The sequence below is a fragment of the Euprymna scolopes genome, chromosome 31 (genome assembly GCF_053919585.1).
Source record: "Euprymna scolopes isolate OS-2025 chromosome 31, ASM5391958v1, whole genome shotgun sequence".
Taxonomy (NCBI): Eukaryota; Metazoa; Mollusca; class Cephalopoda; order Sepiida; family Sepiolidae; genus Euprymna; species Euprymna scolopes.
In genome coordinates this window covers 9,988,164-10,005,238 of record NC_136512.1, presented here as the reverse complement: position 1 = coordinate 10,005,238, position 17,075 = coordinate 9,988,164, and the positions used below count along the sequence as shown (strand labels likewise).

At 33.1% G+C, this 17,075-nt stretch overlaps 1 protein-coding gene across 1 annotated transcript; it reads right to left on the bottom strand.

The window, feature by feature from the left end:
• On the bottom strand, window positions 1-16,532 carry LOC145255515 (uncharacterized). Its single transcript, XM_080113977.1, has 2 exons — window positions 16,404-16,532; window positions 1-899 (listed from the first exon to the last, which is right to left on the bottom strand). The coding sequence occupies exon 2, from the start codon at window positions 867-869 to the stop codon at window positions 213-215; it is 657 nt and encodes a 218-aa protein (XP_079970103.1). The 5' UTR covers window positions 870-899; window positions 16,404-16,532; the 3' UTR covers window positions 1-212.
• Window positions 16,533-17,075: the final 543 nt, after the last annotated feature.

Sequence of the window (17,075 nt, the reverse complement as noted above, 5' to 3'; positions counted from 1 at the left end):
CACACACACACACACACACACAGGTGTCCCCCCAAAATCTGACGGATTTTAAATTTGATTAACTTCCCTAGAATGAAGTTATGCTTGCCAATTTTCATATTAGGTAGATGAGCTGCTCCCTGATCTTTTGAGATATATTAACATATCATAGTCAACTTATTCTAATTTTAATTTACACAACTAGGGTATTTTTTTTTTCACAAGGTCTAATTTTAGTTATGAAAAATGATGTTACTCAAATGTCCACCATTTTCATTTTCACACTCTTGTGCTCTTTGCAGGGAATTGTCCAGCACGTCACTTAATGTTTCAGGGCTTTTGGCCCTAATTTCCTCCTCTAGATTGTTTTTAAAGGCATTTATTGTGGCTGGTTTCTTTGCGTATACCCGCTCTTTAAGGTAACTCCAAAGGAAGAAATCTGCACATTTGAGATCTGGCGAGCGGGGTGGCCAATTTATCTCGCAGCCACGAGAAATTATTCGGTTGCCGAATATGTCCTGGAGCAGATTTAATGTTTCTCGTGCCGTATGCGCCGTTGCACCGTCCTGCTGGAAGCACATTGATCGATAGACACCAATTTGAATTGATCTCCTTCTTACTGATGTGAATGGATCCTCGGCCACACTCTCTGCCAATCTCTGACGATTCTCATCACTTCTTGCCGTACGGGGTCTACCAGATTTAGGGAAGTCACATACAGACCCTTGCTCATAAAATCGAACCACCATAGCTTTTATTGCATTGGGAGTAGGGGAATTTCTTGTGTTGAAGTTTCGTCGAAATTCTCTTTGAGTTTCTGATATTGACTCATTCAACCGAAAATACGACTCTATGATAAATATCCGCTCCTCGGTAGTGTAACGACTCATGATGACCTTGGAAGGGTTACTCTAGATGATCTGAAAAAATAAAAGAAAAATATAAAAAATTAAGAAAGCTATGCATTTTTTAACCATCAGCTTCTTTTGGGATACTGTTATTTAAAAAGTTTGACTCATGTCCAGGTAACCTGCATCTAAAATTTCAAGTGTTTAGACCCAAAATTGGCAGAGGAGTTCCGTAGAATCTGCAAATGTCAACACTTTAAATTTGACCCCGTAGGAGCTAAAATTTCGCCCAAAAAATTATTAAAAAACTTGCTGCATGTCTGAATACCCTTTATGTAAAATTTCAAATGTTTAGATTGGCTGAATAGTTTACTAGAGATCGCAAAGGTAAAATCTTTTGATAGTTGCCCCCTTGGTAGCTCAATTTTCGGCCAAAAACATATTAAAAAGCTTGCCATATGTCTGAATACACTTTATATAATATTTCAAATGTTTAGACCAAAAATTGGCTGAGTAATTTGGTAGAGACAGCAGAAGTCAATTTTTTAAAACCTGGACCCAAATTTTGTCCATTTATTGTTTTGGGCTGAAATCAAACTAAAAAAATTGAATCTACATCTAACATTTCAAGTAACCTACATCTAAAATTTTAAGTGTTTAGACCAAAAATTGGCGGAGGAGTTTGGTAGAGTTTTCAAAGGTCAACTCTTTGATCTTTTCACCCTTGACAGCCGAACTTCTGACCGAAAACCAATTTAAAAGATTCTCACAAGTCTCAATAATCCTTGTGTCAAATCTCGAGTCTCTAGACTGAAAATTGACAGAGTAGTTTGCTAGGAAAATGTACACAGATAGACACACACACAGAGACAATTTCACTTTTATAGATGGATTCAAGCCAGAATCCATGCCACTCATGATCAAATTATTTTTTTTTTAGAAAAGGGAGCTGAGGAAGACTGCGCATCAATGTTTCCTGTATTTACTCGTGGCAAAAGCTGGTACGAAGTCTGTGTTGGAGGCGTAAATTAGCGCACAGATGCACTGTGGCCCCTTATAAAAAAACTGGTTAGTCCCATCGATATTCCTCAATAATGAGGCCCCGATCGATGATGCCTCCGTTTAGTCTCAAGAAACAATGGATATCCTCTCCAAGAGTAACTGCACAAATAATTGTGAGGTAAAGATTGGACGACTGGAAACAAATGCCGAGATAATTTGAGAGCACATACAGCACCTGGTATTCCCAAATGGTTACTTATTTTAGTACTGACCAGGTTCAACGTTGCTTAACTTCGGTGATCTAACAGAAACTGGTGTGTCAACGTGATTATGCCGTATAAGGGAGCCCCAGGCAGTTAAATATCAACTAACTTTCTTCCAAATCCTAACATTCCCAAATGGTTACCCATCTAATACTGACAAGACTCACGTTGCTTAACTTGAGCTCTGTACGCTGCTGCTAAACATCATTCATTCGTTTCGTGTGAATGAAATAATTATTGTTGGCATTTGTTTCCACGGTATCTTTCTAGTTATATGGTCCTATCGTTTCCCGGGGAGAGTGACTTGGTTGAGCGACGTCCGGAGAACGCAAAAAGCTCCCCGGGGGAATAAATGATATCCCAACGATAAAGAGATGGTTTCATGATGATGTGGCGATGGGTCAGTTATTAGGGTCTGATTAATGTCTCCAAGCCCTTCGTTCTGTCAGGAACTCAGTGAAGCAATTTATTTTTTTTCCACCAGGCCCCTGGTCGGCTGGTATACTTCTTCAAATACAAGGTAGCGTAATCATCCTCGCCCTCCATCGAGGAAGAGAGAAAAAATAGACAGAGAAACTGCATCCTCCTAGTATAACAGTTTACCACTATAGATAGCTCCTCTTATTATTTCACTCACTGGATTTACGTTCTCTTCAGCAACCAGTATAATGTATTTTAACCAAGCCGGAGTTTACGTGACTTCATCACGCCGACCTATACATATTTCAATTTATTACAATGAGCCCGAGTTACGTGAGTTCATCTCAATTTTGATGATCACGCCATTTATTATATCAATTTATTCTTGTAGTAGAAAAAAAAACACATTTAAAAAACATCTACTACTACTGGGTGTATTGCTCTCTTTGGTAACCAGTTTAGTAAGTCGGTGTTACGTGACCTCACCTCAGGCAAGACGGTCACGCCGACCTATATTGATTCTGTTAGAGCAAGGAATCTGCCGCTGAGCGACCAATAGAAACCATCCACCACGAAATATTTTTTAATTAAGTTTTTTTTTTCTAATTACAATAATATTATTCAATGATTAATTAAATTTATCCTCCGTGAATTGGAATACTCAAATAGGGGAGAAAAAAAAAACAAAAAACTTTCACCCAAAACGATTAAGAATTCTGGATATACATAAGATAATTAAAATTTCATTCCAAAATTTAAAAATTATTTAAAGCATTTAGTCCATCGCTAAAATCAATATTTTTCTTCACAAAGGACCATAAAAAATTTCGAATTGAAGTTAGTTAACTTCTTTCCAAAGTAATTCATTTATTATTAAAAACAATCTTCTTAAAAGATCATTCTTTCTAGAAAGAAACCGGTTAATTACGGGAGGGGGCACGTAAAGGTTAAAAACATACCTAAGTGTAAGTTTTTCTTTGAGATGAACTAGTTTTGAATAGTTCGTGTCGTCAAGAACATAGCCACGGTCATCTTCCGGCGCTGTATCTAGAAGGGAACTCTCTCCCGTTTGCCTGTTTCCCACCTGACTACAACTTAGATGTCTTCAAGTCCAACATAAACAAATTCCTGACGAACCGCCCCCTTAAATAAGACATTTCATCAAATCTCCAATATAAACGACTGTACACGCAATAACCCTTATCCCGGAGTGGCTCCTGATCTTGATAAGTGGTGACTACCATGTAAAAAAAAAAAAAAAAGAAAAAAAGGGACACTTTGAAAGAATTGCCAAAAACCCAACATCGTCATCTCTTCTGATCGGGATATACATATGATTGGGGATAGCTTGTTGATTTTAATATTTAATATTCCCTTGGCACTTGCTCTATTCGGATAAAGTCTGTTCAACCAGGTTTTTTTTTTTTTTTTTTTTTTTTTTTTTTCTCCCAACAACCTGAGAGGAGTAACCTCCTAAAACTTGCCAGAACTGATAACACACCTTGATAGATAAAAGACAGACAAAGTGGTGGGACTGATTGCCGAAGACGTATCCTCAACTGGTATGCTCGATATCAGAAAGAAAGCAACGGTTGTTTTGCCGGCACTTGCTATTCACAGCCTTGTTTTCAACCGCATAGTGTCACACATAGCTAACATAGTGGCGCTGGTGCATACTTGCATTTTCTTTGCGTAAAAGTGCAAACTCATAAGATAGTCTAAGATTTCATGGTAATTATATTTGCATGCACGAGCTCAAAGGTAATATGGCTTATCTTCAAGGGGTACGCGCCACGCAGCTCACCCCCTCTTCTGTAGAAATGAGAGTGTGGGAGAAACGGGGAGGGGGCGAGATAAACTGAAACTCTTATAAAGTGGTAGACGAAGGCAGAGGGAAAATGAAAGGTAGAAGAAGACAGGTTAAGCCTCGTCAGTGTCTTTTTTTTTTCTTTTTGACTCACGACAATCTGGCCGAGGGAAACTTAACTAAACAAGTATATAGCCGAAGAAGCACCTAACACATATGGAGCTAAAATGTTTGTTTAAAATAAAATCCGTACTAAATATAAAGCTCGCCTTGTTATAAAGTATTCGTACAAGTCAATGAATAGTTTCACAAGATTAATGAACACACATTTTTCCAATATATATATATATATATATATATATATATATATATATATATATATATATATATATATATATATATATATATATATATGTATATATATATGTATATATATATATATAAATATATATATATATATATATATATATATATAGTGGAAATGGTAATTAATAAAAACTGAAGAAAGTGCTCAATACTGTTGTAGAGCAAATAGAGAAAGTAGAGAAAGATACGGTAATAAAGCAAGTAGAGAAATATACGGTAATAAACAATAAAACGTATATATATATATATATATATATATATATATATATATATATATATATATATATATATATATATATATATATTAGTGGGAGACAACCAAAGCTGGCCTGCAGGTGCTACATATAAAAATGTAAGCGAATTTGTGCATTTTTTATTGGTTTGAAAATATAGGTTCTTTTTCATTGTCAAAAAAATGTAACCATAGAATAGTATTATAATCTTCAAAAAGCCCGTAAAGTTTTCATGTAGTTTTTCCCCATACAACCAAAGATATGAGCATTTCAATATTAAATTTTGCTACCAGAATATATATATATATATATATATATATATATATATATATATATATATATTCCGCAGCCGAACCCCCGTCGCAGCCCACAAGAGCAAAGAAAGCCAACCAACCGGAAGTCCAAGACTCGAGTTTCGCTCTCAGTTAGACACATCCGAGCTCAGGATTTGAAACAAAAGTTTCTTGCATGCTAGGCGAGCACTATGCTAACTGAGCAAGCACGTCACACACACAAGAATGTCAATTAATTTACACAGATCAAGCAACCTGCAGCATACATCCGACAGTGCAAAGAACCTGCATCATATCCAACCAGCTTGAACCTAAGCTAACGTCTCACAAGTAGGAATTTTATATACTGGAAATTCTGAGCTCGGATGTGTCTTACTGATAAGTCCAAATGAGAGCGAAACTCGAGTCTTTGACTTCCGATTTGTTGGCTTTCTTGGCTCTTATGGGCTGCGACGGGGGTTCAGCTATGGAAAATAATTATATTTTCTCTCATACTTTCTGAATATATATCTATAATATAAAGCTGAACGCGCGCGTGTGTGTGTGTGTGTGTGTGTGTGTGTGTGTGTGTGTGTGTGTGTGTGTGTGTGTGTGTGCGTGCGTATCTGGTCACGAATAGCCTCCTATATGGTTGACTAGTTTAAAAAACTGATTAGATTTAATGATAGAAGGCGTATCGAGGACCAGGAATAGGTATGGTTGATCTGGCAGAACGGTGGTTCATAAATATTGTGGGGTCCGCGTTCGCGCCTGACCCCCAAAATATGAAAATAAAAAATGAAAAACAAAAATGTTTACAAGGGTTTTTGATATAGATGTACATAAGAATACTTTGATAAGTATGTTTTAACTTAAATAGGGATGGTATAATAAAATTGTGAGGTCTGCGTTCGCGCCTGTACTCAAAGAAAATATGGCACAAACTTTAACAAAAACTTTTCATATCTATTTACGTAAGTATACTTTGATAATTATGTTTCAGTTTGAAGAAATATGGTATAAGATTATTGGGTGTTCGTTCGCGCCTGACCTCCATAGAATGTAAATATGTCACAAAGTTTAACAAGGTTTTTTAAAAGGGGTGAGGGTCTACAATAACACCTTAACTTTAATCTTAATTCACGTTAGCTTTTATTTATGTTAAGTTTGCAGGTTGGAACAAGTAACGTAGAAAGCAATACAAATGATGACTCAACAAACAAAGGTAGATCAAATAAGAAGTGTATTAGGAAAAAGTATATTTACAGGATATTTACATAATGGTGTCAAATAAGAGAGTCTTTGCTGGAGAAACATATCTGCTCTCGGCGGCCTTCGGTGGCTTCTGGTGAACACACACTCAGACTAACTGAGTCTTCCTATCTATGTGTAATTACTATCCACATATGCAAATGAATGTGTGCCACCACAACAATTTATTTGTTTTTTTAGTTAAATCATATTGTGTCGAATAAATTCACCTCAGAAATTCACGTTCTTATTAAAGTGAAAGCAAAAAAAAAAAAAAAAGTCGGAACTTTAGACAATTCTCGACACAAATTTTGCATAACTCTGCTTTTCCTTCTCCACTTGCACGAGACACTCTTTCGAAAATAAATAAATAGATAAATAATAAAAAATAAGAACGTTACTTGTCATCGTGTCAAAAAAAACAAAATCCTGCTCGCGTGATTACATGTCTTTTTTAAAAACATTTTCATAACCTTTGTATTTTTATTTATGCATCTGTTTAAGCTTTTTTGTCAGTATACTAGAAGGAATTCAGTTTATTACAACCCTTTCTGCGTGCTCTTTACATTACAATAGTAAAACCCTGAATCCGACGGCGCAATGCTACACCGTTCAATACTGTAAAACTGAAACGAAGCTGTTCTGCTTGAAAAGGGCACCCTTTTCTTCTTATTCATATTTATATTGATTCTTTGCTTAAAAAACTAAAGTAATTACGTGTTTACTTTTTTAATATCCCATTTTGCTGTTTCGGATTATTTTACTAATGTAAATACAGCTTCATTATTTTTCAAAACTGTTTTTTTTTCTTTGTTTTTCGATATTTCGTCGATATTATTTAATAAGAGTGTTTAGCAGAAAAGCCAACAAACGACTACCCGAAAAAATAATTATATAAGAAATAAATGTTACCATAGTCAATAAAAGTTCACTTCATGTTTTTTTGTTGTTTTCAAATAGTCTTTTATGCTCTTTACGTGAAATAATTTCAGCGAACTTAAATTAAAACGAAACTGGAGGCGGTAACTACTTAAATGAATTTTTATATAAACTACACATGCCATAATCGAATATTCCTCAAGAACAAAATAACGGAAAACATTAAAATATGTTTATAAATATTCATTACGTTGACGGAATTCTCTTAAATTGTTAACACAGAATGCTCAGGTGGCCCTCCCTAAAATTGAAAACGGGGCTCCCCATTTCAAAGTCGCTGCCATTTGGATTTTTTTATAACCGGTTTGTGAATTAAAAAAAATTTTTTTTACAAACAATTTAAGAGTACAAACCAATGAACTTTTCTACCATAAAAGTAACTTTTATTGACTATGGTAACATTTATTTCTTGTATATTTATATTATTATATGTATAACATTTTCACTTTTAAGGAAACATCATTTTCTTGGTCACTCTTGGCTACGAATGGAAACAAAGTTGATATAAAAATATATTTTCGCGAAAATTATATTTACTTTCATCATATTTTGCTTAGGGTAAAATTTTTGAGTATCAAAACCTATCTCTTTACAACCCCCTCCTTTTCATAAACTATCATACTTTCATCAATCACAGTTCATTTTCTGTAGGCTGTTTTTGAACCCAGTCAACGACGGGTACTTCTGCTAGAATATATATATATATATATATATATATATATATATATATATAACTATATATAACTATATATATATAACTATATATATAACTATATATATAACTATATATATAGCTATATATATAACTATCTATATATATAACTATATATATAACTATATATATATCTATATATATATAACTATATATATATAACTGTATATATAACTATCTATATATAACTATATATATAACTATATATATAACTATATAACTATATATATAACTATATAACTATATATATAACTATGTATATAACTATATATATAACTATATATATAACTATATATATATAACTATATATATATATATATATATATATATATATATATATATATAATGCAAATTAAAATAACTTTCTTGGATTTACATTTTTGGATTTTACCGCCATTGGATACTTTACCCTTCACCATACTATCCATTAACGTGAGAGAACTTGAATGCCTACTATACATCGAGTGTCTAAGGTCTGTACAGCGGTTTGTCAGAACAACCTGGCATGAGGATACTTTTTTTCCATAGAAGTAAATCCCGACCAAATATTGAAAATCACATAGTATTTGGTGCCCAAATAAGATCTCCTCATTATGGCTAACCCTAATTAGCTTTTACAAGGAATTGTGCACCTTCTCCAAGTGATGTTATCTCAAGTAATAGCACGAAGCTGGATACTCCACCAGACTAGATAAATTCTTGTCCTGGAATCCAGTAAGATCAAGAGACCAAAATAAAAGTCATACTACAACGTATGAAAATGGTTAATTGGGGAGAGGAAAATTATGCTCTGAACTTCTTTACTAACTCAGTGTTTGAGAGATAAAGAACTTAAATGGAACATTCGAATATCTATGTATCTTATATAGAGTTCAAGTGTTAGCCCCAGGTTGTGGGTCCCTTGATTTCTGAGAACTTCGACTTGAGTAAAATAAAACAAAAAAGTGAAATCACTTTTTTCTTCACCCTATTTCCTCTGCTTCACTTTTTGTTATCAGGTAAGATCTTTGACTTACTTGTAGTTTCACCAAATACCTTTGCAAGCAAAATCCGATCCTGCATTTTGCTAAATCCTACCCTCTGATGAGAAGGAAAGTATTTTTGTAAACTCCGCGGATTAAGGACTATCCATTTATTTAGTGTTTCCTTTTCAAATTAAATATGTTTTTAACTTTTTTTTTAAAAGTGTTTTAAACATGTTTTTGAATTACTTGGTCTTATATATATATATATATATATATATATATATATATATATATATATATATATATATGAAATTTAAAATGGTGGCTGAGAGACCATCCCTCTTGAGAAAGCCTTCACAAGACAGGCGAAATGTCCAGCCTCTAGGTCTCTCTGCCGCCATTTTCAATATCATATCGTCGGATTTTATTCATTTTAATACTCATATATATATATATATATATATATATATATATATATATATATATATATATATATATATATATATATATATATATATGATTGCTACTTTTAAGTTAAGTGTTGTACGGATGTGTGCACAAGGTGACTTTTTAAACCAACTTTTGTCCTACATAGAAGTACACATGAAACTTTTCTTTGTGTCAGTTCACTTTTAGATTTGCAGATTAGACCACAAATATGACAACTCCGCGTTGTGGGATGTGCTGTAAAAACCTTCTTATAAGACTGTCGTTCCTGTCTTTGATCGTGGTATTTCAGATGAATGACAAAACCAGTTTTTGGCAAAAGGTATCTGACACATACAGTGCACTTCAGTTCATGTTGTAATTTCTCTGAGGTGACTTCTATGCAAAAAAAAAAAAAAAAAAAAAAAATTTAAACATACTGAATTGTCAAAGTCTACGACAATTTAAAATGTCTGTAAAAAAACTTCTTGAAAGTTATTGAAGGCACCTCGTATACATCGAAAAAGCTAAACAGAATATTTCGGTTTCCATTCCCGTAGAGAATCGCTAGACTAAAAATTCACTGAAGTCGTTTTACGTTACGTTTTTTTTTTTTTTTTTTACATGCATGCTGTGTTTAGGTTAGCTAGTTAATCAATCACATATATTATTATTCCCATCTATGGGGTTTTGCTTTCATCGGTCATTGGCCCGGCTTCACACAGACAAGTCTTGGCTGACTTCTATTTCTTGTTCTATAATTGTATTTTTATGTATGTAAAATGAAGGTAGATATTAAAGGCGTAAAGTTTTTTTTGCCTAACCCTAACCCTAACCCTAACCCACTGTAAGGGTGCCTGCAAGTGGAGCTTTTGTTGCAAGAGTTGCGCAATCTCCAACCACACCTCTCCTGAGTCGGCGTTGTAAAATACCAGTGGCAAGTGAAGGTTTAGAAAGCGTTACCAGGGATTCAATGTTGCATCCATGCTTCAGATGCATGTCCATGACAAGTGTTGACTACTTAATGCGTCAAACCGTCAATATCTGCAACATAAATATGAAATTACCAGGTCATGAATTTACAAGTTGGCATGATAACTGAAAACAAAGCCGCGATTGAGCTTATAGAATAAACAAAAGTCACGGGGAGCAAAGTCTGAAGTATAGGGAGGGTGAGGAACTGTTTGATGCTCATGGCAACGTCTTTATTTCTAATGTTCTCTGAGCACTTTTAGGACAAACTTAGTGCAAACTTCTATCTTCACTTCCTCACGGATACTTGTGCGTATAGTTCTCACACCTGTTTTTTTTAAATATTAAATCATAAAAGTGGGTCAGTCATCTCATGTACATTAAAAGGCTGGAAACTTATTGAAGGGTTTATGCTTTCATCAGCCATTGGCCGGGCTTCACTCAAACAAGTTTTGGCTGACTTCTATTTCCTATTTATTTTATATTATTCCACAAAAAAAGAAACCCCATAAAATATTTAAAAAAAATATATATACGATAAAATAAACTGCAAAAACTATATTTAATGGACGATAGATGTTCATGACCGTCTGGAACGCGTGTCTCAAACGATAGTTGTCCCAAATATAATGCATTTTAATTTTTAACTAAAAAATTTAAAAGCGACGTAAACAGGAGTGATACCATTAAAACGGGCCACCTTTTGTGCCCCAGAATTTATTTTCAACCGTCTCGATCATTCTCACTGAAGCGTTACCAGGGATTCAATGTTGCATCTCTGCTTCTGATGCATGTCCATGACAGGTGTTGGTTACTTAATGCTAGAAACCGTCAATATCTGTAACATAAATATGAAATTTCCGAGTCATGAATGTGCAAGTTTCTCTACATTGGCATGATAATGTTTCGATCCGTAGTTATAAAGAACTAAGATCTCATCAGGCGATAAATCTGTCTCTACATTTAAGTGTTCTGGTTGTCTTCTTTTTTTTTTCATTATACATAAATTCGACCGTGGCAGTATAGATATCAAACCAGAGGTGCATTTAAATCACATTTATTTTATTTTATATTAATATAACAATAATAAATATTATATTATTAGCTGTACCCGGCCACACGTTGCTGTGGCTCAGTTTGTTTAAATAGAAATACAACAAAAAAATGTACTGTAACTTTACTGAACACACACACACACACACACACACACACACACACACACACACACACATATATATATATAAATTTATCTCACTGAAAGTCGCATTCTGTGATGTTTATATACATTTATTATTTGGTTTGCAATTGATTAAACAGACAAATATTGTTTTTTAAACACACGCACACAAACACACGCATGCACGGACTATAATAAGAACCATTAACAACGTATTTTCTTTTTATGTTCTCGTCATTTATGGATACAAAATATTTGGAGAGTTGTTAATTTTTGTAGCAAACGCTCAGCGAATTGGGAATTGCAACACACACATAAAGCAAAAAGGGGAGTCAAAAAAGTTGAATAAATTGGTGCCGCGTGAATTGAACGGTAATAAAAAAAATGTTCGTTTTGAGGTGTCTTCTGCGCTCCTTCTGCTCAACAAAAACGATCCATTTCTCGAACGGATTGTGCCGTGTGATGAAAAGACAACCGGCGACGTTCGACACTTCCCAAAGCCGAAATTGCACCAAAAAAAGGTTAGGATGACTATTTGGTAGACTGTAGCCGATCTCATCCATCACGACTTCTTAAATCCGGACGGAAAACTTACGACGGAGAAGTACTATCGACACATTGACAAGATGCGCCAGAAGCTCCAACGTATGTGCTCGAGATTGGTCAACATGAATGGACCAATTTTCCTCCATGACAACGCTTGTATTGTATATATATTGTGTGTCTATATATATATATATATATATATATATATATATATATATATATATATATAGTGTATATATATGTATATATATATAGTGTATATATATAGTGCATGTATATATATATAGTGTATATATATAGTGTATATATATATAGTGTATATATAATGTATATATATAGTGTGTATATATATAGTGTATATATAGTGTATACATATAGTGTATATATAGTGTATATATATAGTGTGTATATATATATATATATATATATACATATATATATATGCAATATTTATTTCAACACTATATATATACATTTTCAAATGCGTACCAGTGGTTTCATTGCGTTGAATTAACCATAAGAGGTTGGAAAGAGTCAGCGCAAATTCATCAGCGACTTTGAAAAGGTGAAACAATTCAAAGCAAATAAACAGAGAAAAAAAAACGTTAAAAGGGCGTTTTAACTCATCTAAACTATCTTAACTTTCCAACCTTTAGTGGTTGATTCAAAGCAATGAAACCACTGGTACGCCTTTGATATATGTATAGTGTTGAAATAAATATTGTATCTTCAGCTCTCACATCCGCGATCGAGCAATTTATGGACCTTTTTCATCGCTTAATGACACGCGGTATGTTTCAGTCTTCGTTCGAAAAAAATGCTGTAAACTTCAGGTTTACTGTCTGATCTGTTTTGTGACAATCGTTTGCACGGACTAACTTTTTCTCTGGTCTCAAAAAGTGTGGATGGTTTTACACAAAGACTTCAGTTTGTTCTCCTGTAGGAGAGGTTTCCTCGAACTACTTTCGTTTTTCGTCCTGGATATTACCTTAAACTATATCTATATATATATACGGTGAGGTCCCAGCTTGCGGGCTTTGGGGAGTGTGGGCCACCCTTTAATTGTCACTGCTCCCAGGTCCACTCTGAGCCGGAGTGGTAGTACATTTCAGGGTCCCAACTATGGGTTAAATAGAAACCGACTTGAAAACAACAAATATATTCTATTAAGAAAACGTTTCTTCAAAATCTGAAAAGGGTTGATATGCCGTAAAACAAAAACAACCAACCAAACTTTCGTTTTTCCTCGCTCAAATGCCTTTATTCAAAATTCGTAGCAGCGGGCCGATATCGGTGAACTTTTTTCCTACGGAAACGGCCATGAAAAAATGTTAAAACTGATATAAAATTATTGAACAATAAAAAAAAGTTAAATTAAAACAAAATAATTTTTCTTATTTTGAATTATTTAATCAAGTATAATTTCATTTTTTTTTACGTGATTACAAAATTTACAAACGTTATTCTAGCAAATTACTTAAGAATTCGAATTAATTATTTTTACTGTAAAATAATAATTATTAGTTACTTAATAAATTTTAAAATCTATTTTTTTTTTTTTTTGCATAGTATTTTCAGTTTTTACAATAATTAAAAAAAAATTAAATTCTTAGTTACCGTAATTTGTTAGAAAAACTTTTTTAATTTAATAATCAAGTAAAAAATGGAATTACATAATTCGAAAAAAGAAAAAAATCATTTTTGCTTCAATTAAATTCAGTTTGAAATATGTTAAACATTAAAAAACAAAACAAACATTGTTAATGACCGTTTTGTTAGAAAAAAAAGTCCACTGATATAGGCCCGCTGCTACGAATTAGGAATGAGGGCATGTGAGCGAAGAAAGGCGAAATTAATTCAGGGAGACGTCTCTTTCAGGAGACGGTATTTACATATATAGATCAATATAATGAGAATAATGGAAACAGTATTCCGACAAAATAGAGAAATAAAAAGGAACAAACCGAGTTATGTGTTCAGCAACGTTTCGTCTTTATTTCATCCAGAGGAAGTCTATATTTTCATAATGTACTATATATATATATATATATATATATATATATATATATATATATATATATATATATATATATATATATATAAAGCTGAACGTCTGTTTGTGTGTCTGGTCACGAATAGGCTCCGATATGGTTGACTATTATAGAAAACTGATCACATATAATGATAGATGTATCGAGACAGGAATGGGTATGTTTGCTCTGGCATAATGATGATTCATTAAAATTGTGGAGCCTGCTTACGCGCCTGGTCCACAAAGTATGGAAATAAAAATTAAAAAATTAAAAAAAAAAAAAGGTTTACAAGGGTTTTTGATATAGATGTACATAATAATACTTTGATAAACATGTTTTAACTTAAATAGGGATGGTATAATAAAATTGTTGGGTCTGTGTTCGCGCCTGACCTCCATAGAATGGAAATAGGCACAAACTTAAATAAAGATTTTAATATCTATCTGCGTAAATATACTTTGATAATTATTTTTCAGTTTGAAAAAATATGGTATAATAAAATTATGGGGTGTTCGTTCGCGCCTGACCTCCATAGAATGGAAATATGCCACAAAGTTTAACAAGGTTTTTTTAATATAGATCCACATATTGTGATAAGTGTTTCAGTGTAAACAGGTATGGTATAATAAATTATGGGGTTTATCTATTTTATTTTTACTTTCATCATATTTTGCTTTGGTTTTGATACCCCCAAATTCGAAGCTATCTCTTTACAACCCTTGCTTTTAATAACCTATCATACTTTCATAAATCAGAGTCCATTTTCTGTAGGCTGTATTTGAACCCAGTCAACGAAGGGTACTTTTGCTAGTATATATATATTTGCATTACTTACTCACTATATATATATATATATATATATATATATATATATATATATATATATATATATATATATATATATGTCTGTGTGTCTGTGTACATTACCCTACGCAATAACTCTGTCAATTTTAAGCCTACAGATTCGAAATTTCATATACAGTGTACTGAGATTTGGGAAAATCGATGTGATTTGTTTTCGGACAAAAATTTGGCGATTAAGGGGTTAAAGTTCAACGATTTGACCTTTGAGAACTCTCATAAACTCCTCCTACAAGTTTGGGTCCAAACACGTGAAATTTTAGATATAGATTCCTTGGACATGGATCTAACTTTATAACTTTATTTGAGCCCTAAACAATACATTTTAAGGGGCCATAATAGGAGTCAAAGTTTAAAAAATTGACCATTTTTTTTTTTGCTCACCATACACCTCAAAACACCCGGGCAACGCCGATCACTCATGCTAGTTTTTATATATATATATATATATATATATATATATATATATATATATATATATATATATATATATATATATGTTTTCATTACTTAGTATATATATATATATATAGTAATAAGTTATTTATATATATATATATATATATATATATATATATATATATATATATATATGAGAGACAGATATAGATAGATAGATTGAGAGAGAGAGAGAGAGAGAGAGAGAGAGAGAGCGAGAGAGAGAGAGAATACGAACGAAAGGCGTAATAAGCAAAAATACTACTTGTGAATATTTGGAGTATCTATTCAGGAACGAGTACATACTAAAATATCTTGTGTTTCACAGCATTCTTCTTTTCTAACCCCCCCCCCCCCCCGCTCCGTCTCTTTTTCTTTCTCTCTGCGTAACGGCGCACACAGACCCACACCCCCCGTCATAGCCCACAACGCATCCCGTTGACATTAAGTATTTTACAAGTCCAACAAGTAATTATACCTAAGTGAGCAACGATTGGCTGTCAATGACCTGCCCACAGACCTGTTTCATTTATTTATTTTATTTTTATGTTTTTCAAAAGACAACGAAGCAGTATTTTTTAAAAGTGTCACACTATCCGTGTTTACCAACTGAGCTGTATACCGTTATTCTCATATGTCCAATGTACTATACGCAGATCCGACAATATCAACACTCGAATAGAGTGAAGCTACATACACTGCGTGAACCTGAGTCTGGTGATTTCGCTAGCACTCTGGAGGCCTCCGTAATTGTATATTTTTGCTACATTACTTTAAATGTTGCATAAAAAAAAAGATTAAAAAAACAAACAAACAAAATAAAACTTTGGTGCTTCTATATCATAATAACGGGAAAATAAAATTAAATTTCAAGTAAAACAAATGCTACTTACGTAATTGTCAAGTAACAAATAATAACATATCCAAAAATTACGGAAAACGACGAGGTAGAAAAATAATTATTCGGGAAAAACTCTTCCGACAAGGGTAAAATGATTCGATAAGATTACATGCTGAGTCAGACATATTGGGTCACATGACGTAAGCAAAAAGGGGAGGAAACTCAGTTGATAGCAGCAAAAATTTATTCGGAAAACAAAATTAAACATGACATACATAATTTGTGAATTAAAAAAAACAACGTTTTAACTGTTTGATTTGTTAATTATTTTCAATAAAAAGAAGTAAATTTGAATTAAAGAAATTAAAAACTTTATTACTTCCCCTGTCAACTCCCCAATTCAGATCGGTAAATTTTGAAACCAAATCGCTAGATTTTGCAAATGTCTTTTTTTCATGAATAATTGTTTTATCTACCTTATCGTTTTCTGCAATTGTTGGATATGCTGCTATTTGCGACATCACAATTACGTAGGTACCATTTGTTTTGCTTTGAATGCAATTTTTTTTTTTGTTATTATAATGTAGAAGCACCAACACTTTTTAAAAAAACATCTTTCACTTCAAATAAAGTATATTACCATTGTAACAAAGCGTGGACGAGCGTATTGCCGCTGTATGCAAATGACCGAGCTGGGTGCGAGATAACGTCACGGCAAAGAAAA

Bases quoted from the DNA above. Each gene is read 5' to 3' on its own strand.
- LOC145255515 (XM_080113977.1), bottom strand. From the start codon at position 869: ATGAGTCGTTACACTACCGAGGAGCGGATATTTATCATAGAGTCGTAT.